General features: G+C 55.4%; 1 protein-coding gene across 18 annotated transcripts in view; it reads right to left on the bottom strand.

Annotated features, from left to right (window-relative positions):
* Window positions 1-19824, bottom strand: part of LRRC27 (leucine rich repeat containing 27) — a 37873-nt gene extending 18049 nt beyond the window's left edge. For 4 of the 18 annotated variants that reach the window (XR_007145327.1, XR_007145324.1, XR_007145325.1 and 1 more), the window contains exons 1-7: window positions 17380-17681; window positions 17025-17274; window positions 14398-14528; window positions 10228-10286; window positions 4114-4266; window positions 1868-2174; window positions 799-966 (exon numbers count right to left, since the gene is read on the bottom strand). Coding sequence is in view for 14 of the 18 variants with exons in the window: in XM_047825195.1 (XP_047681151.1) it covers window positions 800-1334; window positions 1868-2174; window positions 4114-4266; window positions 10228-10286; window positions 14398-14528; window positions 17025-17274; window positions 17380-17390 (1446 nt within the window). In the remaining 4 variants the exon portion in view is untranslated. Of the gene's footprint in view, window positions 1-798; window positions 1335-1867; window positions 2175-4113; window positions 4267-10227; window positions 10287-14397; window positions 14529-17024; window positions 17275-17379; window positions 17684-19136 lie in introns of those variants that run through there. The other 14 variants (XM_047825195.1, XM_047825192.1, XM_047825194.1 and 11 more) reach the window with 8 other exon arrangements.
* Window positions 19825-25512: the final 5688 nt, after the last annotated feature.

The following is a 25512-nucleotide window of genomic DNA, read 5'->3' as shown; positions in this document are numbered from 1 at the left end:
CGCGAGGCTGACCGCAGCTGCAGGCAGCACACAGCCACCCAGGCAGGGGCAAGAGGGAACTGTATCGGTGGGTGCTTCTTTTGTTTTTTTTTTTTTTACATTTATTTATTTTTGAGAAACAGAGTGAGACAAAGCGTGAGCGGGGGAGGGGCAGAGAGAGAAGGAGACACAGAATCCAAAGCAGGCTCCAGGCTCTGAGCAAGGGGTCAGCACAGAGCCCGATGCGGGGCTCGAACCCACGAACTGGGAGATCATGACCTGAGCCGAAGTCGGACGCTCAACCGACTGAGACACCCGGGCGCCCCGACTGCATCCTTTTTTTAATTGTCAACTTTATTCTTTAGAGCTAGAGAGAGCGAGCGAAAGCGGGCCCGTGTGTGAGTGGGGGAGGGGCAGGGGGAGGGGGAGGGCCTCAGGCAGGCTCTAGGCTCGGCACAGAGCCTGACCGGGCTGGGGCTCGATCCACGACCCCGTATCATGACCTGAGCCAAAACCGAGAGTCGACGCTCAACTGACTGAGCCCCCCAGGCTCCGGGGAGCAAGGCTTCAATGCACAACCTTCCTTAGAAGAGCCCTGGGAGCCAGGTGATCGGGAAGAGGGCAGGAGGGGATTAAGAAAGAACAAGGAATCTGGGAAGACGCTGGGTGGAGCCGACGCAGAGCAACGACACCCCCCCCCCCCCCCCCCGAGGCCTGTGCCCACAGCCGCCCGCCCAAGGGAGCCAGCCAGCAGAGCACCCCAGAGGAGGCAAGAGCAGAGCCTTCCCAGAGAGAGGCAGGCCCCGCCAGATCACTCACCTTACGCGCTGCTCCCTGGGGGCCAAGGCCCCGCTGTCCTCCGCTCTCCTGGCGGGAAGCCCCCCTCGCTGCCGCGGCGCCAGGGCCGGCAGGATGCTCCTGAGGGAGGCCATCTTCCTTCTACCGTCAGAGACCCCGCGGTGAACGCTCCCCCGCGGACGGCACGCGCTAGAACACAAACACGCAACACGCCCGAGCAAGGCCCGTGGGGGCCGACGGTGAACGCCCACGGGCGCCCACGGAAGCCCACGGAAGCCCGAGGCCTGGCCGCCCCCAGGGCCCGGCAACCCGGGGCTCCTGCCTCGGAAGGCTCTGGGTGGCTGGGAACCGGAAAGACAAGTGCAGTTGCAGAGAGGACGGCCTCCCCCTTGTTCATAAGGAGACGGGGGAACTGAGGGAGGGCGAGGGTGGGGGTCAGGCCCCGGGGACTCAGTGCTGAGCTGGCTGCAGCTGGACACCCACACTGCCCACCTCCAGCGCCTCCCAGGTTGGAATCGGTCGACAACACTTTGGTTTCCTCCCGAGAGTTTTCAAACCTCAGGACAGGAGAAAGAATGGCACAATGAGCCCCTGAACACCTTTCACGGGGAAGGAAGTTTTCCATCGGCCGGACCCCAGCCTTTCAGACTTACTTTTCCTAACGGCCCCCCCACGGAGCGGGGCCACAGACACCGCGGACCACTGGACACGCGTCCCCGCCGTCCGTGGGGGCTGTGCCGCGCAGCACCACAAACCACAGTAACCGCTAGGATTCTGTGCTCCCCAGGGGCCGATTTCCGTCCCCCTGGAATGGTACCGCCCCCTCGTGTGAGTGTATGAGCTATATTCACCAGGAAATGTTCTCTTTCTTTGTCCCTCCATCCACACGCGTGCGTGCACACGCACACGCACACGCACACGCACAGGGTCTGAGTTTCTGGGTAACTGTAACCCCAAACCAGGCAAGCATCCACCACATGACAAATGCCGACAGGGCACAGACATCTACCTGACGTTTTAAAAGATCACGAAAAATGGTATTACAATGTTGGCAAGATCAAGAAAATACACCCCGGCTTTTAAATTTTACCTGAGAGCGTGTCTGGAGCCAGAATGTTCTTTCTCCTTCGTGTTCAGAGCCGCCTTGAGGTTTGCAGGTAACTCTGCCGGTAAGAGCTGCTTTGCAAGCACTTCCTCCCGCTCCTTCTCGACAATCTCCTGTCTCAGCCTCCAAAAGCGCCTGATTTCCTCCTCGCCCGGCCAGTCTTCTGGGGAGGCAGTGGACTTGCCCAGCTCACTCGGGTCTAGCTTTTCAACAGGAGGGAGAAAGTCTGCCTTTTCTTTTAACCTCCCCCTCCGATCCTGAGAATTAACATCGTCTTTGTCGGCCACACGCTCTGCAGACAAACACAACGGGGGAGGTGGGGGCTCCGTTGGGTGCGTCGCGGCAGCTGGTCAAGTCACCGGTAGACACAGTGCTGTTGGCCGGCTGCACCTCTACACGGCCCCCCGGAGCCGCACGACCCTGGTGACCGGCTCCCTCCACCCTCCGGCCCTTCCACTCCAGGTCTATTTATACGGATAAAGCACACTTTTCTGTTCCCCCAGCCCAGATCTTGTAATAGCTTTATTTCTAATTAATTCTTGGCCCAGGTGCCTACTGTGTATGCTTGGCAAGATCGCTGTCGACCCTAAACACTGTCCTCTCCGGGTAAGTTACTTGAAAGGAAGTTCGCCAGGAACACTCTTGCCTTTAGGATTACGCTCCACTGTCCCCTCGTGGACGAGCAGCCCCCACCTCCTGCCCCCGCCCCCACCAAGGCAGAGTGGGGTCACAGGTCGAGCTGACACAGACTACTTTTTGGCTTTAGGTTCAAACTCGGAATACAGACACTTGGCATCTGGCCATCCCTTCTGAGAAATGACCCTGGATTCTGATCCGTCATTAAGAGACGAAGCCAGTATGTTCTTTGGGAAACAAGGGTGTTCGCGGTTTGCAGCAGCAGGCAGGCAGTAGACGAGGCAGAGGCACGGAGCTGTGGGCGCCCTCCTCGTGCCCTGGGCCCTCGCCATCCCGGGGTTTGCCAGACTCCCTTCCTACCAGCACCCGCACATCTGCGCCTGGCTGTTTCCTCCAGCCCACGAGGGCCAGCGTGCAGGGCTGGGGACTGCGCCCCTCCGTTCGGCGAGGCATTGCTGGTCTGGAGCCCGTGTGCCCTACTCCCCCACTCTGCTGTGCAGTAACCCCCAGGCCTGTGTCCGAGCGGGAACCCTGTGACTGCTGAGGCCTTGTGAGACCCAGGTCCTGACCCGGTCCGTGGGGGCAGCACCCGAGGGGCTGTAACTGCTGAGGCCCAGTGGGGGCTTCCCACCTCTGTTGGCCTCCTCCCCTTCCCCACGTCCCCCGCTTCAGCCTCCGTGCTGCCGCCTGGATCATCTCTCGAATCAGTTACTGGCCCTTGAATCCTGACTCAGGAACTGCTGTTGGGGGACACAAACTAAGACACTTTGCAAATACAATCGGTGTTTACAATGACACATTCTGGGGTCATTTGTTTGGATTTGGGAAAAAGATCAGCACTACCTAATTACTTTGGCCATTCCTTACGTTTACTGAGACGGACTTAGTAATTCACACACTCTGACTTTATCACATGTGTAACTATCATGGCTGCTTCAAGTCTAGGCGTTTTCTTAATCTAGGAGCTGTGTTTAAGCAGTAAAGATTTCGATGCTCTGAAGTAAATTTTCAGAGCACTCACGTTTTTCGTGAGCATTCAATTACAATTCTCTTCTACGTCTACCTTGTCTGAGTGGAACCACAGTGCTCCTTCCCGGTTAGATTATCTCGTGAGCACGTGAGAACGCCTGGCTGGATGGTCCGCACGTTGAAAACACAGGATCAAATGTTGAGTGAGGGTGCGCCCAAAAAGTGGCAAGGCCACGGCCCCCTGCCCACGAGTAAGGGCGTGTCACTGCTCCTGTTGTGAAATAGTTGTCGGAGGGGCCGAGGGAATTTCCTGAAGCAGGTGCCTGGTGAGGCTTGCTGGTGAGGAGTTTCATTCGATTTACCCAGTGAACTTTTACCAGATCCCACCCTAGACAGGCTCTGCAAGGGGCGCGGAGAGCGCAGACCCACGAACACAGAACCGAGGAAAGACACAGCTCCGACCGGCCGGCACGGACCCCCGATCACGGTGTGAGTCCAGCAGAGGCCACGCGAGGCCCAGCGTGCTCCCCGTGACGCCACTGAGGAGACAGACTCCCCGGGTCCTGGTTTTAACAAGCAGCGACTTCAGTTCTAATGCAGTTTGGTGCAGTGACAGTCCCACCAACCTGGAGAAGCTGACCCTCGGGGAGGAGGCCGCTGCATGGCGCAGGCCTGCAGGAAGGCCAGGATGGCACCCAGTCCCTTCTGCACGACGAGGGGGGCGGGGAACTCCAGGGGGCAGTGTCTCAGGTTCAAGGCTCTCAGTGTGGTCACGTTCCCTGTGAGAGAGGAAACCACACCTTCACACACTCCTCCACGGAATGAAACAAGGAGGAAAGATTAAAAATCCTATTGGGAATTTGGGGTAAAATGATACGACAGATGTCTGAGCTTTGCTGCAAAAAAAAACCAAACAACTCTGCAGCGGAGGCAGATCGCACAGGTGAGGACCAGGTGAGTCACAAAAGGAAATAAATGAAATAGAGCGAATAGAAGAGACGGTAACAGCCCTGAGGCAAAAACCAGAATACAAAATTGCTGTATCATCTGAAACGCAACAAAACCTCAGGGAGGACAACGTGACCCATACTCAGGAAACAAGCATCACTAGAAACTGTCCCCAAGCAGCTCAGATGTTGGATTTAGCGAACAAAAAATTCCAAGCAGTCACAAATGTGTTCAGAGCCACGAAGGAAACCATGTTTAAATAATTACAGAAAAATACGGTAAAATGACTCAACAGGGATGAAATGTCGACAGAACCAGAAATTATAAAAAAAAGAACCAGCTAGCAGTTCTCGAGTTGAAATTGCAAAGACCGGGGCGGAAAGTTCTCTAGAGGGACCCGGCAGCAGACACGAGACGGCGGAGGACACAAGTGAGCCTGATGATGGGAGAGAAACGCCATGAGATGGGGAGAACTCCGGAGGCCCGCGGGACGGCCTCACGTACGCTGGTGCACACGCCCGGAACGAGAGCCACGGAGGACCCGAGCGGGGCCCGGCACGCTCTCTGAGGAAACCACGGCGCACGTGCCCCCCACTCGCTGACAGACGCCAGGGTAGTGTCCAGAAGTTCACCCCAAGTAGGTGACCGCCAAAGACAGTCACGCCTGGAAACATCAGAGTCACCGAAGACGCAGAGAAACGAGCTTGAAAAGCACAAAGGAGCAACAAACCATCCCACACACGGGCACAGGAGTAACTTCCGGGTCAAACAGTGGAGGCCAGAGCCCAGTGAACGGCACGCTAGCGTGCTGACAAAAGACGCCTGTGGGTCAAGCGCCCTGAGCCCACCCAGACGGCCCTGCAGGAACACGGGCGAGAGGCAGCTGTCGGATCGCCCGAGCTGCCCGGCGGCAGTCGGTGACCCGGCTCAGGGACTCCACACGTCTCCCCCGCCGTTCGCACAGTTTCAAGTCCAGCTGACCGCCCCTGGACGGAGGGAGAGAGTACAGCAGCAGGGGACAGAACCCGTGAGCCGCAAGGCCAGCGAACACAAGGTAGCAGGACCTGGAGCAGAGACGAGAGGGGACGGGAAAAGAAGGGCAGACTCGAGGCCCGCAGGACAGAGTGGAGATGCCGACACCCCCCGAAGGGCGGCCCAGGAGGAGGGAAGAAAGGATGTGAAGGAAGCAAGGTCTGCAGAAAGAATGTCAACAGCCAGGGGTTGTCCAGCTCTGATTAAAGACCCCGCTAAAGGTTCCAGAAGCTCGGTGAAGCCCAAATAAAGCGGATGCAAAGAGAGATGCGCCCAGGCACACCGCAGGTAAACTGCTGAAAATTAAACACAAAGAGAGGAGTTTTAAGCAGCCAGACGAAGAAAGATTCATCGGTTTTAAGGGAAAAACAGTAAGACTGACAGCTGGCTTTTCAGCAGAAGTTAGAAGCCAGAAGACGATAAAGACATTTTCAAAGTAGCGAACACATCTCTGAAACCTGGGTTCTCTACTCAGCCAGACAGCCTCCAAATAGGATGGCAAATAAAGATGACTTTTTAGAAAACCAAACTTGAAGAATTCATTACCAAAGAGGAAATGATAATACTAAAGGGAGATCTTCAGGCCACGACGGTCATCCCGGGTGAAAGCAGGCAACTTGAGAAACGAAGGTTAAACATGTAAGAAAATATAAATAAATACTGACAGTTTAAGATGCGTTTGTGGGATTTATAACAAGACGTAAAAGCAAAATCTATGAAAAAACAGCACAAAAGGCAGGAAGGAGGCAATGGAACTAAAAGTGGTGAAAGTCTGACTTCAGCCGACGGTCATCGGTCAAGGATGGACGGCATAGTGTCTAGAGAACCACTAAGTGATGCTACAAACAGTACAGTGAAAACTCTGCTTCCCGCAATGTTGGCGTAGCTCCGATCTGATCAACTCCCTGCAGATAACCAGTCTGCAGAAACTGGGCAGAATATACACCACCCGTGGGCAAGCCAGAAATGAAAAGCAGGCAGAAACTAGAGGGGGAATGACAGCTTCCAGAAGAGAAAGACACAAACGCCTGTACCATCTGTATGGCTTTCTGCCTGACGGAAGGCCCCAGAGGGCCCCACGCGGGGCAGCTGTAACAGACAGAAACCTATGTGACCTTGTAGCGCCAGAGGACAGACCGCAGAGCTACTGCACCAGCCAGAAAGCGAAGGGGTGCACCCCGGACAGAAGAGGACCGCCAAGGGGGGCCCTACATCGCTGTGCAGACGGCCCACGTGCAAATCCCTGGCACGGTCCTGAACTTCCCACACACAGCACGGCCGCACCTGCTGCCCGATGCCAGAGAGACAGTTGGGAGTCCGGGTTCTCTCAACTTAGCTATTTAAAAAAAAATTTTTTTAAGTTTATTTATTTATTTTGAGAGAGGCAGAGACAGTGCAAGTGGGGGAGGGGCAGAGAGAGGGAGACAGAGAATCCCAAGCAGGCTCCGCACCGTCAGCTTGGAGCCCCATGTGGGGCTCGAACTCATGAAACCGTGAGATCATGACCTGATCCGAAACCAAGAGTTGGACACTTAACTGACTGAGCCACGCAGGTGCCCCTCAACTTACCTATTTTTAAAAACCAGTACTCTAAAGAGGAAGATAACAGAACCCAGAATCTCCACAGTGCATCTACCACAACGTCCAAGATATAATCCAAAAAATTATTAAAGGAAAAATTTGTTTATACTAAATGAAAAAAAAGAACTCTGCACAGAAAAATAGAAACTATTTTTTTAATATGAAAATCCAAGGACTGAAAACACAGTATCTGAAAAAAAATTACTAGATGGTTTTCACAGCCAATTAGAAATGACAGAAAAAGATGCATGAACTTGAAGATACTTCTCTATCTCCTCTGAAGAGCAGAAAAATTACCTTTTTAAAATGTACAGAAGGTCAGTAATCTGCAGGACAATAACAAAAGGTTGGACAAATAAACAGAGACAGGAACAGAAAAATATTTGAAGAGTTAATGACCAAAATCTTTCTCAAATTTGGCAAAAAGATGTGAATTTCAAAACTGGATAAGTTCAACAAACACCTAATAGGAAAAATATAAAGAAAACCACAGCTAAGGACCTCAGAGTCAAAGCACTGAAAAGCAAAGATACAGAGAAATCTTGAAAGTAACCAAGGCCAATGAACACAGTTCATAAAGGAGGACGAAGAGTGAGTGACCTCAGAGGCCTGAGGGCAGTGGAACTTCTTTTAAGTCCTGGATGAAACAAATTCAACCCCTATTTTTATTTTTATTTATTTATTTTTTTTAATTTTTTTTTAACGTTTATTTATTTTTGAGACAGAGAGAGACAGAGCATGAACGGGGGAGGGGCAGAGAGAGAGGGAGACACAGAATCGGAAACAGGCTCCAGGCTCTGAGCCGTCAGCCCAGAGCCCGATGCGGGGCTCGAACTCACGGACCGCGAGATCGTGACCTGGCTGAAGTCGGACGCTTAACTGACTGCGCCACCCAGGCGCCCCTCAACCCCTATTTTTAATCAACAATATCCTTTGAGAATCAAGGCAAGGGGTGCCTGGGTGGCTCAGTCTGTTAACTGACTCTTGATTTTGGCTCAGGTCATGATCTCACAGTTTATGGGTTCGAGCCCCGCGTTGGGCTCTGTGCTGACGGTGCGGAGCCTGCTTGGGATTCTCTATCTTTCCCTCTGTGTGCCACTCTCCCATGCTCCCTCTCTCTCAAAATAAATAAACTTAAAAAAATTATTTACATCAAAAAAGAACTAAGGCAAAATGAAGACATTTCCAGAAACATAACAACTAAGAGTCTGCCAACAGACTGATTTTAAGAAATCTGAAGAGAAGTTCTTCAGGCTGAAGGAAAAGGATACCAGCTGTATCTTCAGGAAAGAGTGAAGAGATGTCTACCTGGAATGCTACACGTGAAGCAAATATAAAATACTTTTTTCTCTTAGTTTCTCTAAAAATACGTGACTGCTGAAAGCCAAAACTGTCAGTCTGTGTTGCAGGTTTATAACATAGGTAGACCTCATCTCTAGGACAGGCTGAGCATGAGGAGGACCGGAGAGAGCAGGCCGGTACGGCTATCAGGTGGTGACATCAGGTGGTGACACAGGACGGCGCTAGCTCGAAGCATGCGTGGTGTAACCCCGACAGCAACCGTGAGACGGTAAAGGCATGTTAAGAAGAATAACTAAAAAGTCAATATAAAAGTTAGACTAGAAGTCTACGTAATACCCAACCCACATGCAGATATTGGAACAGAAAAGAAGCATGGAGACAAACAGCAAAGAGTAAAGCGACAGCCCTAAATCCATCCACGTCAAGGATTATATTAAATGAACCAGTCTAACCACTTCCATTAAAAGGCAGAGATAGTCTGACTGGACAGAAGAGCAAGACCCCGCTACATACTGCCTACCAGCCGTGCAACGGAGAGGCTCGAAGCAAGAGAGTGGAAAAACACGTCACGTAAAGAGTAGACAGAAGAAGGGGCGCCTGGGTGGCGCAGTCGGTTAAGTGTCCGACTTCAGCCAGGTCACGATCTCGCGGTCCGTGAGTTCGAGCCCCGCGTCAGGCTCTGGGCTGATGGCTCAGAGCCTGGAGCCTGTTTCCGATTCTGTGTCTCCCTCTCTCTCTGCCCCTCCCCCGTTCATGCTCTGTCTCTCTCTGTCCCAAAAATAAATAAACGTTGAAAAAAAAAAATTTTAAAAAATAAAAAAAAGAGTAGACAGAAGAAGGTGGCAGCGGCCACACTAGTCCATCCTGAACGGCCAGTAAGCACCTGACAAGGTTCACGTCGGAAAACACCCGGAGATGCCGCGTTTTGGGGCTCGTGGGAGCAGCCACGGCAGCACTTGGGGGAAATCACAGTTGTCACAGCATAGGTTGGAAAAGAAAGGTTGAAAACCAGTGATCTAAGTCTCCAACTCAACAGGTTAGAGAAAGAACAGCAAGTTAAACCTAAAGAAACAAAGGCAGTAAAGAGCAGAAATATGAGACGAAACGAAACAGATGCGGAAAGGAGAACATCATCTTCTGCTTCCTCCTCCTCGTCATTCACAGCAAGGAAAGTGAACAAAAGTGAAGGCACCGCCCTCATATGTGTCCCTGCAGATCCACCCCAAGACCGCAGTGCTGAGCCCAAACTGCAAGTCGCCAGGACAGCTCATCGGGAGGATTCAACTTAGAGACGTTCAAAAGGAGGGTCCTGGGTGGGGGATGGGCAGTGAGGAGGGCCCCTGTTGGGAGGAGCACCGGGTGTTGCCTGGAAACCGATGTGACAATAAAGTTCCTATTAAAAACAAAAAACAAAAAACACAAAACACAAATGGAGGGTCCTTGAAACAGACATCGTCCGAGAGCCGTCAGTGGCAGAGCCCTCCAGGAAAGCGAGGGGAGGGCGAGTCCGGATCCGCGGGCCCCCTGGGGAGGGACAGGGGGCAGCAGGGACCGGACCGGACCGGGCCCCGGGAGTTGCAGCTGTGACGCCAGCTTTCCTGAGCTGTGCGCTGGCTACAAAGCGCCGCAGCCTTCTTCTTTCCACCACCCCCCCCCCCCCCATGTTTACACATCACACTTCCTGCGAAGAACGCAGGTCCCCGCATAACAGCTCTTGGGAGCCGCAGGGTCTGGGGCCCCGAGGGACACAGTGGAAGCAACTGTAAATAGGAGCCAGCTGGCCCCCGCGACTCGCCTGGTACGTCCACTACGGGTTCCACTAACTCAAAAAGGCAGCATTTCACAGCCAGCTTTTACAGTATTGCTCGAATACTTACCCAGCTCCACAGGTAACATTTTGATAGGATTTCTTTCTAAAAGCAAAGTTTTCAAGTGCCTTTAAAATAAAACAAAAAATACATAGTTTAAAAAGCAGAAAATCAAATGACCGTCCCTAAAAGACACTGTCAAATTTCCTCCTCTACCTCCTCTCCCTGGTGTCGGCTTCAGCGTGGGCACACTCGTTTATGGCGTGCCCCGCGTGTGGCCCCCGTCTCAGCATGGGCCAGGCTCCCCCGTCAGCAAACTGACATTTGGGGCCAGGCGACTCTCCGTCAGGCGGCCCGTCCTGCGGGGCGTCCAGCTGCCTCCTTGTCTCTACCCACGAGTGCCAGCGGGACCCTCCCCGAGCCACGGAACCGAGGGCACCGCCGCCCTGCAGGGGGACGGGACTCCTGCCCGCGTCTCCTGAGGCGTGCTGTGAGGACGCCTCGCACCCTAAGGCGCTCCGCCAGCACGTCCCCCCGCTCGAAGTGCCGGGAGCCCGCTGTGGCGCGGCACGCTGTCCGGCTGGGGAGGGAGAATCCGTCGTCTCAGACGAGGAAGCATGGCATCAGGGCATTTCTCCCTGCACCGGGCTCCAGACCCCTTCCTTCGTGGAACACCTAACACCCCTGCAAAATCTCTCACCAACTAGCCGCGGAGAGAGAGGAGAGAAGGAGCACGAGAAAGTAACACTTTTTAGCAACACTAAAAAGTTACTGATTGAATGATAGGGAAAAAGGAGTATTTCACCTTAAATTCTATCTTCCCCCTTTTACCATACTGTGCTTCTTTTGTTTTATACAAGTCATTCTTTTTTTTTTTTTTTTTTAAGGTTTATTTATTTTAAGAGAGGGAGACAGAGAATCTGTCAGCGCAGAGCCCAATGTGGGGCCCAAACCACGAACTGTGAGACCATGACCTGAGCTGAAATCACGGGTCAGGCGCTCTGCTGACTGACCCTGGCGCCCCTCCCGTGGAATTCTGAAGACTCATCATACACTAGGGATCAATTTCTTTCTCTCCTTCACTTTTTAGGGACCAGCAGCTGAAATCTGGCATAAAAAGACCACAAACACCCCGGCTCATGTTTCCAGGCTCGGGGACGGGCACCCGGGAAGAGGGCGGGACCCCTCCCCCCTGTATCCGTGTCACCCCGGGCTTCGCCGAGAGACGTCTGGAGAACTGTCAAGTCGGCCGTAGTATTCAATCTCCACACCTTCGCTGCAGCACACGGCCGGCCGGCCGGAGTCCCGGGCACACGGGGCTGCTGACCGTGCGGGGATGGCCGCCGGCCACGACGGGGTCGCCCTCACAACCGCCTGGAGAAAAGCCCCCACCCGCCTCCTCCTCTATCGCGGGCCCGGGAGTCGCCGAGCCCTCAGTGGCCCCAGGAAAGCAGCCGGGTGACCGCGGGGCTGGAGAGCCGTCCACCCTGCGTCCGCGCCTTCGGCCCTCCCGCCAGAGAGGAGGCCAGCAGCCGAATGCACCTACAGACCCCGCGTGTGAATCTGTGCGGCGGGTGGAGGGAGGCCATCTCAAGCCTTATCTCCCCTTGGAGGGTGAAACCATTAAAATCCAGCATCACGACTGGTCAGGGTCCCCAAGATTTGAAAGCGGAAAGGCAACGTCACAGACACACAAGTGAGAGTTCTCCCGTTCTGGCCCAACGAAGTTTAAGTTCCGGACCAGCAACCCCAAAGGAAAATCAGATCGCCAAGGGGTGAGACGACTTTCTTTCCATTTACTCCCTTGGTTTTCCTTACTTACGTGAGGTCTGAAGGGAACAGACTTTTCTCAGTGTATGCAGAGTGAGTCATGTCAATGCCATCACTTCAACCACCGGGGGTTGGTTTAGCCCCAGTCGTGGGGTACAGAAACGGCCCGAGAACGGGGCAGTGCCTGCTCCCCACATGACGGACAGACCCCGCGTCTGCGCCCCCGTGAGCAGGCGGCCGGTGCCCTGGACGTCCCCGCCACCTGCCTGCTCACAGGGGCGCAGACCGCGGGAACCAACCACTCACCAAGGAAGCGTCTTCCCGCCTTATGCAATGACAGGTTTGAATATTCTCGTGCACACGTTAAATAATAAATTTGTAAATGTTGACCCCTAGGCACTGTCAGTCCACGGGCCGTTTCACAGATTCTCCACAGAACGCATACACCGCAGTGGCTTGCCTGGGGAGGCGCGTATGCTGACGTACAAATTTCTCTCTCTCTCTGCTAGCAAAGCTTACACATCCAGGACAATGAGCGGGGAGAACATTAGTACTGGCATTGCTTTCATTAGGCCTTTTGGAAAGTTTAAGGTTTTTAATAAGCCCGTAATTACTTAACACTTCTGATTAATATGTTTCAGCTCTTCGGCAAGCTGATCTAATTTTAATGATATAATGGGCTATAAATCACATGCAAAATTATATCTTAAACGATATTAAGCAGCTGGCTTTGACTGGCAAACCAACACATTCCAAAACTGGAGAACTGTGTGCTTATTTTAGAAGAAAGAGCAGCGCTTTGGGAAGAGGCTTTCGTTTGTTTACACTCTGAGGAGCAAACCCTCTCCTCAACTGTGCTAATGCCACAGTCTAGGGACAGAAAGCACCAAATTATCCTCAACACAAAAGATGAGTCACCCTGGGAAGAACAAAGCCTTCCTTCCCAACCTGCCCTAACCACCAGCTCAGAACACTCACGAGGTCGTCAGCTGGAAGGGACACGGTGGGCGGTGGGCGCGGCCCTCAGCCACCGTCACACCGCCCTGGCTGGAGCCAGGGACAGGGTTCTGTGCGTCCAGCGGCACCACCCACAGACCCCGACGACCCCAGAGCTCCAGGAAGACGGCTCCTGGCTCTGACTGCCCCCTGCTGGAGACCCCAGCTTGTCATCAGAAGTCAGCTGCTTCCTTGTGGGGCCTGAAAAGGCACAAAAGATTCACACATGTTCTCTTACCGTTACACGGACAAAACGCTCACTTCTTACAAAACACTTCAGCAAGAGTGAGCCACCCTCCAGGCAAGTGAAGGGCCTTTACAGCCTCCCGCTCTGCTGCCTGGAGGGGCCACCACGGCCGTGTGCGGACGTGATTACTCACATAAGAACCGGGGGTCGCCCTGGGACACCTCTCTTCCTCCCATGCCCTGAACCAACCTGAACCCCCACCGGCCCTCAAGTCCACCTGGCACTCTGCCTTGTCAGCCTGGCCCAGGCCGCCGCCTCTGGCGGGGACGGCCGCGTGGCCTCCTAACTGGCCTTCCACGACCACCCTCGCCCCCCCTTACAGAGTGACCTCAAAGCCAAGTCAAACTGCAGCCCTCTCCATTCCAACCCACTGTGATTCCCAAGCTCTTTCAAAATGAAATCCAACACTGCATCCCTGGCCTGCTAGCTGGGCTGACCCTCTTTCAAGGCATTTCTTGCCCCTTCTGCCTCCTGTGTTCCTCTCTGGCCTCCCTGCCGTCCCTCACGTCCACCAGGCACACGCTCCCAGGGCCTACGCACGTGCTCTCCTCTGCCCAGGAAGCGCTGGCATTAAAGGACAGCCTACAAGGGTTACCGGGCTTTCAAAAGGGTGAGAAACACTGATCTGGAAAGATGCGGGTGCTAAAGGCGACGGGGTCAGGACAGTAGGCCGAGCTCCCAGAGAGCGTGGCTCCTGGGGGAGTGCTGGTGCCAGCTGACCCTTAGCTGCTGGGGAGAGTCCACGTGAGGAGGAGGGAGGGAGGCGAGGCATTTGTTCTAGAAGCGGGGGTGCTAGGAAATCCCTGGAATCAGAGCCGCAGGAATGTGGGGTTTCCAACTCTCCAAACGGAAAGCATTTCTTGTTCTTTACCAGAAACTAAAAGATATACACGAGGCCTCAGGAGCACAGAGGCCGGCTGTAGCTCCTCAGCCTTATTTCTGACCTTCAGGCAGCTTCCCATGAGGAGAGTCAGGGATGGAACCAGGTGTTGCCAAAACCTCACGGATGGCCCAGCAAAGGCACTGTGGCTGCCAGCATCCCCTACCCTAAATTATAACTACAGTCAAGTGCTTTGTTGCATCTCCTAGCTGGCTTTAAAAATAGCGTTAAAAGCTTCTAGCTGAAACCAGAATTCAACCAGGAGTACGAGCTACGCGGCCAAAGAGCAGGCGCTCAGGCATCTGAAAACGTGATGGTTCTTGAAGTCTGGAAATGCGCAACTCACTTGTGAGACCCGATCCCAGAAGGAAGAGCTCTGATGCTGTTGTAGCGGAAGTCCAGCCACGCGAGGTTTGGCAGCGACTGGAAGAAGTCTGCGGGAATCTCGCAGAGGGCGTTTCTTTGAAGATGCAGTTGCTTCCAGGGAAGAGAAGAGAACGTTCTGTCAACTAAGCACGTCTTGAGCCGTGACTTAGCCAAGGCAGTTCCAGAACAAACACTAGCTTTTGCAACCACACACACCAAATTGAAAGAAAACTCACGCTAACCGATCCTTACGCAGTTTAAACAGCAGACAAGAGGGAAAGAAAAGCACCAGGACCCCTCGCACGCCTCGCGGGCTGGACAGGGACGCCACCACCACACGGGGCTTTTGCTACAAACACCCCTCAGACCAAACGTACTTCCCGAGTTTTAAGCCCCTTTTCTCCTTCCTGGGCCCCCACGCTCAGCGCTTCTCAGGCTCCACGGTCACTGCCCCCGCCCTCGCGCCCTAGCACTCAGCAGCCCGCGGGCCTCTGCTCCGTGGACAGGCAGCAGGAGCGGAGTCTGGTCAGGGACCCATCCGAAGCAGATAATTAAAAGGAACCTAAAAGACAAGTGCGCCACGCTGCTCTCCGAGGCGCGGTCTCTGACAGGCAGGCGCCCAAACACGACCCCAGCCCCCACCACCTCAGCAAGGGCTCCAAGGGCCAGCCCAGCGCCATCAAGTCTCCATCAGGTGTCAGAAGGAGCAGGAAGGGAAGGCTGAAGAGGGCATGTGCCGCGGGGACTCTGGTTGGGTCACGTGGGCACATATAATCCCACAGTCGGGCACAGCACGATCGTGGGTGGAGAAGAACCCCCTCGATGGGGCCGTTACAGGTCGTAGGTCATACCTCCCTACCCAGGTAGCAGAGCGCAAAGTCACGAGAATGGCCTGGAAGCCACGCTTCCTGGGTTCAAATCCAGATTTCAAAACCTTATTAGCTGAGTGACTTTGAGCAAGTTCCCAAACCTCTCTGGGCTCCGGCATCCTCCCCTATGAAGTGGCTCAGGGGACCCACCTGCCAGACTACGCTAAGCGAGCGATGCGGGGTGCATGGGAGTGCTAGGGAAGCACCAGCCACCCCCTCGGGCCACGCTGTCCCCACTCCCAACTCTGCCTCCGAGGCCGTCCTCCGAGCCCCTTCACGGGTCACGACAGGAGCTTTACAAGCGCACAGAAAGCAAACTGTCCCGCCAGGCAAGGCGTGGGCAGCTACCCTGCTGGCCGCGGGCGGTCTCGGGGACACGGGCTGGCGGTCACTCTGGTAGGGGTGTGCGCACCTCGACGCGAGGCTGCAGCGTGGGCTCCAAGTCCCCCAGGCCCGCTGTCTCAGGGCAAGCTGCTTCTAAGTGTCCGACTCCAAAACCACAGTGGCTTGAGGGAACAGCCAGGTGATTGCACCCCAGGAGCCCATCCTCCCTCCCGGGCCGGCGAGACCCGGGGAAACTGGGCCCTCCCGCGCTCCAGGACCGCATGTGGCCGTGGAAGCGGTGGACGTGCTCCCGGCGACTCCGGTGATGGCTGTTTCGCCAGCACGTGTACCCATAACCCCTCGAAGGCCACGGCGCCGAGCGGCCGCCTCCCTCAGTGATTGGTTGCCATGGCGATAACATCTCTATTCACGTCTCTGTTTTCCGAAGGGCATAAGCAGTCATGATGCTTCTTTATTAAGCTTGAAAAGCAGGCTCCTTCTTCCTTTATGCACAGAGGTAACACAGTCTCATGGCACCAACAGGGTCCGGACTGCCAGCTGGGAGCGTGTGCCCGTGCGGAGGGCACACAGCAGCCCTGACGACCCAGGAATTCACTCCAAGAGGTGGGTGCTCGGGGAGGGAGGGCAAGGCCGGTGGCGGCCTGGGCAGCAAAACCAGGGCGTGTCACGTGCAGCAGAGGATTTAGTCCTCGAGCAGCCACTTACGATTAGGGCCTGCGGCTTTGTAAAAGCACTCCCAAAGGTCAGTCCACACCGCAACGGTGCAGCGTGTCTGGCGTGTACCATGCTGTGGACACTGCGGTCCAGGTCTTGCAATAACCCACAGCGATATGCTCACTCTCGCGTTCCAGATGGAGACGAATGAGATTTAAGGAAATTACAGGAGTACCAGGCAGCAGGAGCCCCGCTCACGTCAAAACTGTGCTCTGACCGAAGCTTGTTCTAGAAATCACAGGGGGTGAGACAGCGCTCCCTGGATTACCAGCTGGCAGGGGCCTGGCGAAGACACTGGGCACAGGGCAAAGTCCACGGGTAATGTCAGCAGAGCGGGGCTGAGAAACAGTGGTGGACTGACTCGATGTTGTGTGGGGGTCTGTGGGCGCGGTGTTTTACGTGAGGTCAAGGGTGTTATGGGCAGTGGTTTCTACCACCAGCTCTTTGGTGCTTAAGACCCTCTGGGGAGACAGGATGGCTATCACGGTCCAACTCCACGAGGTATTTGCATTGGCTCGTCCCCGTACCTCAATTTCTCACTCTGTGCTGAGCCGCACATGAGCCCCTGAGTCAACCCTCTTCTGTCTCATTCTGGAATCCCTCTCCCCAGGTGAGGCCTCCAAGTAAAAGCCACTCATGTCTGCCAGGCAGAGGCACAAATGAGAAATGCCCCACTTACTTTAATGTTGGGGATTTTAAAGATCTCTTCTAAATGGTGAAGGCCACGTTGACTCAAGTCTAAGACCGACGAAAGGACGACCCCCTTGACCTCCTGGTGAGCCTCTCCGGAGGGGGAGGCGGGCACGCTGCTAACTTGGCCGGCACCGCGCTCTGGATCAGCCGCCCCAGGGGGCAGCTCGGAGGGGCCGCTTCTGTCCATCTGCCAGCCGTCGGGGGGCCACTGCTCATCCTGCGCACTCTGGAGTCCCCTGGAGACACAGAGGGAGACACGGCCACAGCTAGGCCACTGCCACACTCACCCAGGTGGCACGGGGTGGCTATGGGGCAGATCTGCGACAGTGTCACTTGCTTACAAAACCACCATTTTTCATAAACGGTATCATAAATTTGACACTCAAGTTCAAAGGAAGGAAGAAAGCAGGAAGTCAAGAAGGTTCTGATTAAACGTATGAGCCTCACTTCGCAGCACAGAGTTCCAAGATTCCACTTTAAGCTCCTGGAAGACACAATGACTCAAAACAAGAATGGCTATATTAGGGATGAAAACGTCAGAAGGTTTCGGCCTGTAAGCCAATACGTTCCTCCCGTAAACGTGGTGTGGACGGATCCCCCCGTCCACACTGTGTACTTCTGCTGAGGTTCTGAGCTCTCCCCCGCCCCCCATCCCCCCCACCAGGTGCCAACCTCCCAGAGCCCAGGAATCCTCCCCGTTCGGCTCAGGGAGCAGCGCTGGGTCTGGGGAACACAAAGTCAGGTGCTGGGAAAATCTGTCAAAAAAGAATCTTCACTTTTAGTGGTTCAACAATATTCCCAAAGTAGTTTAAGAACTGCTGCTCACCAGCACCTCTTCTGGGGAAGCACACTTCCACGTGTAGTTTCTAACTTTTTTTTTAATGTTTATTTATTTTTGAGACAGAGCGTGAGCAGGGGAGGGGCAGAGAGAGAGGGAGACACAGACTCCGAAGAGGGCTCCAGGCTCTGAGCTGTCAGCACAGAGCCCGACACGGGGTTCAAACCCACGAACCGGGAGATCATGACGCGAGCACAAGTCAGACGCTAAACCGACTGAGCCACCCAGGTGCCCCTCCCCGTGTAATTTCTAAACAACGGATCCAGCGGTAATAACACACATTGGAATGCTAATGGGCTCACACGCGATCCCTGGTTGACGCTCCACTTGGCTGGTACACGAGCACACACACATACTTCCTTCCCGTGCTTGTGCTGAGGAGTGCGAGGCTTGGGGTAGTTAAGGAGCTGCCCAAAGGCTGAGCAATGAATGAGAGAGGGCGACCCACGGACATCCCGGGCCTTCCCTCATGGATCCTCTCCTGGGAATCAGCACCGTGAAGGCTGCTTCAACCTCCTACAATCCTCCTGAGGGGAAAAAAATCTCAAAACGAGAGCGAAACAACAGGACCTGAAAATGGGTAGAGCGGACTCCTGGGGGGGGGGGCGGAGGCTGCGCCACGTCCCCACCATGCCTGCCTCAGTTTCCCCATCTGCACCAGACCTGGTTGGGCGGACCCGTTAGTCCTCAAGTTCCAGGCCTGGGGTGCACAGCCTTTCCCGGGGCAGCCAGACAGGGCACAGTGGGCCAAGGGGACACCGCCTTCCTTCTGCTGCCTGCGCCCATCTCACCCGTGGCGCCCTCCCACCCCAGCCTCACCTATGGCGCCCTCCCACCAGGCACCTCCCCCCTCACCTGCAGCGAACCCCCACCCCCCTCACCTGCAGCGCCGTTTCCCTGCACCCTCTCCTCACCTGAGACAGTTCCCCTGTCCCCCCATGTCACCTGCGGAGCCCTCCCCCACCCCCCACCTTACCTGCAGCGCCCTCCCCCCCCCCGCACCCCACCTCACCTGCGGTGCCCTCCCCCCCTGCCCCCCCACGCCTCACCTATGGCGCCCTCCCACCAGGCACCCCGCCTCACCTGCGACACTTCCCCTTGTCCCCCCATCTCACCCGCGGCGCTCTCCCACCCCGCTCTCACCTGTGGCACCTCCCCTGCCTCCCCCCACCTCACCTGCGGCGCCCTCCCCCGCCTCGCCCCCTGCCTCACCTGCAGCGACCCCCCACCCCCACCCCACCCCACCCCACCCCGCCTCACCTGCGGCGCCCCTCTCCGCGAGCAGGAGCTCGCTGGCACGCGGGGAACTGAGAGCGGTGCAGCCCAAAAGTGCAGGCCGCCAGGCCCACGCGGTCGCCATGGAGACGCCCTACGGGGTCCCGGAGGGGCCAAGCCGCGGAGCACGCGCAGCCGCGGGGAGGGCGGTGCGCCTGCGCGGGCCGCGGAGGCGCGTCCCAGCGCGCGTGGGCTGCGGCCCGCGGTCTCTCCCGCGCGGCAGGCGGTGGCGCCCACGCGGGACACGTGTGCCTTAGTCCGGAGGGTCGGATGCGCGAGGAGGACCCTTGCGGCCGCGAAAGCGAGCAGAGCCTGGGCGGGGCGCGCTCCACTCCGCCCAGCGGCCTCCAGGGCCCGCGAACCCTCCCGGGGTCCTGACCTCGCTTCTGCCCCGCGCCCGCCTGGCTCCTCCGAGGGTCCCGGGATCGCCGCCGTCACGCGGACACCACCACCGGGGGAGCAAGGAGCCCCGCGTGGGCCGGGGCCAAGCAGGACTCCCTCTGCCGCCGGGCGCTCGGGCGGCGGCAGGCGGACGCCCAGGCAGACGCAGGACCCTCGGGGGCGCCGTTGCGGGGATCGAGGGGGCGGACCTTCCGCGCCGCGGAGCTGGCTGGACGGCCTCCGAAAGCTGTTAGTCCACGGCTGTGCTGGAACAGGCGGCGCCGAGGGGAAGCTGCCGGGGACAGGGGGCGTGGGCACAAGCAGGAAGCCGGGAGGACGGACCGGCCCTGGCGACGTCCTGCAGAAGAAGTTGGCACCGTCCATCGCAGGACCGCACACCTGCCTCCCACCAGCGAGGTGAGCTAGCAGGTGTGCAATAGCGGATGGGCCGCAGCCACACCTGGGGCCCCGCCCGGACCGCCCACGTGTGAAAACCGGACCGCTGCGGCTTCACCCTCCGTCCGCCAAACCTCAGCGAGATGCCTCTTGTGATCCAGTTAGCAAACCCCGTGGGAAAGGGGTTGGGAGGGGGGGAGGAGGGATGGTAGTTAAGGCTAACTTAGCTGACACGTCACAAAGCCACCACAGTACCTGAAACTAAATTGGGGACACTGTTAGAAGGGCTGCCAAAAGTATCATCTACAAAGGCCCCTGAAGAGCTTTACAGGGATTCTAAGATAAGATCCGCCTTGCTGTGAAAGGTCACTCTCGGTTTCCGCTACAGAAAGGGCAGGCTAGGTCGTTATGACCAACCCTTCCGCAACAAGGGAGTGAAGCATTCCAGAAAGGTGAACTTTTCCCCCAGTGAGCATCTTTCTGTTTGGAAGAGGTATTAGAAAGCTCCGCTACTGGGGCATCTGGGTGCTTCAGTTGAGCATCCAACTTCGGCTCAGGTCATGATGGTGAGTTCGAGCCCCGCATCGGCTCACTGCTATCAGCAGAGCCTGCTTCAGAGTCTCTGTCCCTCCCTCTGCCCCTCCCCGCTCACACTCTGTCAAAGATAAAACATTACAAAAATTATAAAAAACAAAACAAAAACCTCAGCTGAGCAAAGCTCCCAAGAGACCAAAGACCCAAGGGATTAAGTTATTAGTCTGACATCCCTGCAGAGACAGAGGGTCTAGTAAACCCCTGGGTTTTGGGTTGGAGCTCCGTAATGCCTTACTCTAGGACAAGAGTGACCTGGAGGAATGCCAAACCTCATGGGGCCTGAAGCTCAGCCTCAGACCGCAGCTGTGTGACCGGGGGGCTGTGTTTTTGGCTCCCAGCCAGAAGTGGAGGTCAATCCTTTCCAGAGAAGGAAGAAAATACCGTCTTAGGTCTCCAGTTATCTTCATGGTTTTAAAATGTGTAACATACGGGGCACCTGGGTGGCTCGGTCGGCTCAGGTCATGATTTCACGGTTTGTGGGTTTGAGCCCCGTGTGGGGCTCTGCACTGACAGTGAGGAGCCTGCTTGGGATTCTCTCTCTCCCTCTCTCTCTCTCTCTCTGCCCGTCTCCCCCAGATGAATAAATAAACATTAAAACGTAGAAATAAAGTGTGTAATGTTAGTCACACACCAGGCAACATGAACATGTGATCAAATCCAAGAAAAACAGGAGAAAAAAGAAACTGACCTGTGGCTGGTCCAGATAATGAAATTTGCAAGAATACAGTTTGGTAAGGCTTAATATGTTCAAAGAAATAATGATATTGGAAATTACAGCCAGGAATCAAATTGGAATTCTGGATCTGAAAAAATACAATAATAGCTTAGAGCTGAAGAGGGTGTTGGTGAAGCAAAAGTAGGTTAGAAGGCCACATCCATCAACAGGCAGGGGGAGTAGGGTCGGCACAGGGGATTCCACGAGCAAGTCTAACACACGGAGACTCTGGCCAACTCAGCACCTCCGTCCTGCCCTCGGAGTGCCTCCTCTCCTGCCCTGGATACTTTTCTGCGTGGTTACAGGGGCTCTTGCAGGAGGCTTGGAAACGGAGGAAGACGGGCTATTAGTTTCTGGAAGCCCACGCAACGCTAAGGGCAGGTGAGAGGTTCAGAGCAGATTCCCAGATGACCCACCGTGGCAGGACGGGCATAGTGTGGCGGTTACAGACGTGCCTGTCGGAAAGTGTATGAAAAATCTTTCTTCTGATCTCACTCTTGAATGAGGGTTAACTGGTATAGAACTCATTGGCAGTTATTTCGAGTCAGAATTTTAAAGACACGACTCTTCGGAAGCTCTTGCTGCTGACGAGAAGCTTGCTGTCCATTGAATTGCCATTTCTGTGAGGGAAATCTGTCTTTCCTTACTGTGTCCTTAATGTCCTGACATTTCACTACGATAATTGTCAAGTGTGGGTTGTTTCAGTGACGCTGCTTGGCACTTGGTGTGTCCTTCCTGTCTGAGAACAGAAAGGATCTTCGATCCTAGACATTCCAGGCATTTTGTCTTCACGTAAATGTGGCCTGTGATCTGCACCCCGACCTCGATTCTCTTATTCTGGGTCTCCTGTGAGGGGATAGATTGAAACCAGTCAGTCGTTCTCCATGTCTCAAAACTGCTTTTCTTAATTTTTACCTGTGCTCTCCACCGGGAAATCTGTCTCCACTGGTGCCCACTTAGACTTTGTATCATGTACTTAGATGGTTATTTTTTTATGACTTCATGTCTCATTTCTAATTTTCTTTGTTCTACTGTTCTTATTTTGTTTTTCCAGTTCTTGTTTCATAATCTCTTCCAAGTTTTTGTGGATGTTTTCTCTTTATCCAATGTGAGAATCCTAAACATGGTTATTTTAAAATCTGCTCTATTTTAATTTTTAGGTTGCTGTATTGTTTTCATTTCATCTGGGATGAATTCATCTGCTGGTTGCTGATCTTGTTATCTTTCTTCTTAGAGTCACGTGCTTTGGAATTGAGGCTGGCAGGCTCGTCGTAGGCAAGGGGCTTGTGTTCTGTGTTCTCTGTCTGCTCACCTGTCTATGTTTCTCCATCCTGCAGGTGCCTCCACACAGCCTTTTGGGGCTCTGCAGCACTGATGTGTGTTACACTGGGGGCTCGGGGCTCTCGTGCAGCCACCCCCTGAGAAGTGCAGAAGTGTCCAAGTCCATCCTCTGGGGGATCCTCAGGTAACTGTTGCAGAGGTGATTTTCTTTCTCGACTTCCTGTCGTAGAGGTGGGAGACTTGCCCTGGGTCCAATTTTAGGTGATGCTCTTGGCTGTTGTTCCCCCACTCCCTTTGGGCAGTTTTAGACTCTTCGACCCTCAGGGACCGCATTTCCCAGCCACTTGCCTGTTTCTGGACCCAGAGCCCCGCAGGTCCAAGGTCTCTATCCTGCACGCTGTTCTGTGTCTTCCTTCCGCCTTTGGTCTGTGGAAGGGTTAGGGTCTTTAATGCTTTCTTTTTAAACATCTCTGTCGTGGCCGTGGATGGAGGGAATGGTGGAAGGGTCTGTGCGCGCGAACCGAGGGTGCCTGCTTCCCCAGAGGAAGTAAGTGTTTTATGCACGATGGACAATAAGAGCATTTTGTTCTGTTTTAGTTTTTCCTGTTTAATTTCTTGGTATGAAGAGGCTGTAAGTTATGTTTGGTAGATTCCTGATAACTAACATCCGTCTGTATCAAAAGAAAAGCAAAATAAAAAATATGTATTTTTTTAATGTTTATTCATTTTTGAGAGAGAGACAGAGTGCAAGTGGAGGCAGGGCAGAGAGAGAGGGAGGCACAGAATCCGAAGCAGGTTCCAGTCTCTGAGCTGTCAGCACAGAGCCCAATGCAGGGCCTGAACCCACGAACTGCGAGATCATGACCTGAGCCGAAGCCGGACACTTAACCGACTGAGCCACCCAGGCGCCCCCAAGACAAAATATTTTTAAAACTTGAAATCTACTTTCTAGAAAGTTTAAAAAAAAAAGAGAATAAGCATTTCTAGGTAAGCTTCACAGACTTCAGAACGGCTGGGAGTTATTTTCTGGAAAACGTTCCAGATGCTTCTGAGCAGCTGGCGCCATCTCTCCTCTGCCGGCCGCGCCGAGTTCTAAATGTGGCGGTTGGAACATATCCTTCCTCAGAAGGCAGTGAGGCCGCAGAGGGAAGACGACCTTGGTTTTCACAGGTGCCACCCACCACTGAGAGTGCATGAGGCGTGGGCAGCGGGACTGCCTCAGGAAGGCAGGAGGACCACGCGGGAATGCTGGTTCTCTGGCGTCTCGGGAGGAGCGTGGGATGACTCCTCAGTGAATGCTCCAGGTGAGCCTGGGGGTGAGCTCACCTTTGAGATTTGGGGACAAACGGTTGAGCCCCATAGACGGCCCCCACCGGCTCCATGCCCCATGGGCACCGGTCACCCTCCCCCAGGCTCCTGTGAGCTCCGGCTCTTGGTGGGGGGTCAGGGTGCAGTGGGGAGGGAGGGGGGGCTGGCTCTGCATGGCCCTCTGCCTCTGCCCGCCCTCTCCTACCCGGCATCGACCCACTCTTAAAACCCAGGCGTCCGCGAGGTCCTCACGCAAAGCCCTCGTGAGAACAGCAGGACTTTCCGCGTGGCTGGGGACTAGGGTTCATATCCCGGCGGAGCGGCAGCCGCCCTGTGGGGCAGTCCAGACACGGTCCCTGCCCCACCCCCACAATCTTCCCGAGTCCCCGCGCTCCCCTCTTCCTTTTCCACTCTGGGGATGAAGCAGATTCCTCCCCAGATGTCTCCTAGACAGCGGGCTTTGAGTCGCTTTCTTGTCCCCTGGCGAGGTCCTTCACTTCCTGCGAGCCCATCAGTGCCATGAAAGTGTGGATTATGTGGGACCTTGCTGTTGTGTCGCTTGGGGGCCCCTCGGGGTATCAGCACGGAGGCTGTGCCCGAGAGCGGCACGCAGCGCCCCGTGGCACGAGGGAGCCCAGTCAGACTTGAATGAACGCGTGAGGAAATGCAGGTGCATTCCCGTCTTTCCAGCTGGCGTGTGGTTCCACGCCCACAGCACGCGGCCACGTGTCCGGGATTTCGGATAAGCGGAGCCCATGCTGCCCCTGGAGAGAAATCAGCCCTGTAACACGGCGCGGCCCTTACGGAACGGACGGTGCGCAGAGGGCAGGCGTCTCCGGGGCACAAAAGGGAGCCTGACACAGGAAGCGCTTTGCTTTCAGCCTCAGACGGAAGGCTCTCGCTCGCACGGACTCACCTGTGACCTGAGCGCTTCCAGGCCGTGTCTGCGGGGCTTTCGTCGCCTTGGCATTCATGCCCAACAGGGTGAAAACGGTTTGCCTTAACTCCGTTTCCGTCCTATCTGTTTCCCGTGGCTGCCGTAGAAATCCGTCAGGGCCTTGTGGCCTGCGACAGACGCCTTTCTCCTACAGCTCGGGAGCTCGCAAGTCTGGCTGGCTTTCCCTGGGTGACATGAGGGGTCTACAGGACTGCTTCCTGCTGGGGCTCTGGGCGAGGATCTGTTTCCTTGTCTTCTCCAGCTTCTCGAGGCACCTGCGTCCCTTGGCTCACGGCCCCTGCCTCGTGTCCTCACTCCATTGTCACACCTCCGTCTCCGACTCTGACCCTCCCGCTCCCTCTCCCGCGGAGCCTGTGATGCCGTTGGCCCAACAGATAATTCAGGACCATCTCCCCCTCAGCATCTGTCACTCACCACGTGTATGACGTCCCTTTGGTCCTGTATGTACCATACTCACAGGTTTTGGGGGTAAGGTTGTGGACGTTTTGGGGCCACCATGCCGTCCCCACGGTGAGCATATCTCCTGGAAAGGAACTGTCTTCACTGGAGAAAGTGTGGCGACCAGCTGATGTGGAGGCTCACAGCCTGTGGCCGTGGGTCCTGGCCCGTGACGGCAGCGAGCGTGAGGCCCGGGCCGGCCAGCGACGGCCCCGCTCAGTCCGCACGGTCCAGAGAAGCCGGGGATGGAAACCGAGAAGCCAGGGGCAGGCGCTGCGGCGCCAGTCGTG

Source organism: Prionailurus viverrinus, chromosome D2, assembly GCF_022837055.1.
Source record: "Prionailurus viverrinus isolate Anna chromosome D2, UM_Priviv_1.0, whole genome shotgun sequence".
In the NCBI taxonomy this organism is placed as follows: domain Eukaryota; kingdom Metazoa; phylum Chordata; class Mammalia; order Carnivora; family Felidae; genus Prionailurus; species Prionailurus viverrinus.
This window is presented reverse-complemented; position numbering and strand designations above follow the sequence as displayed.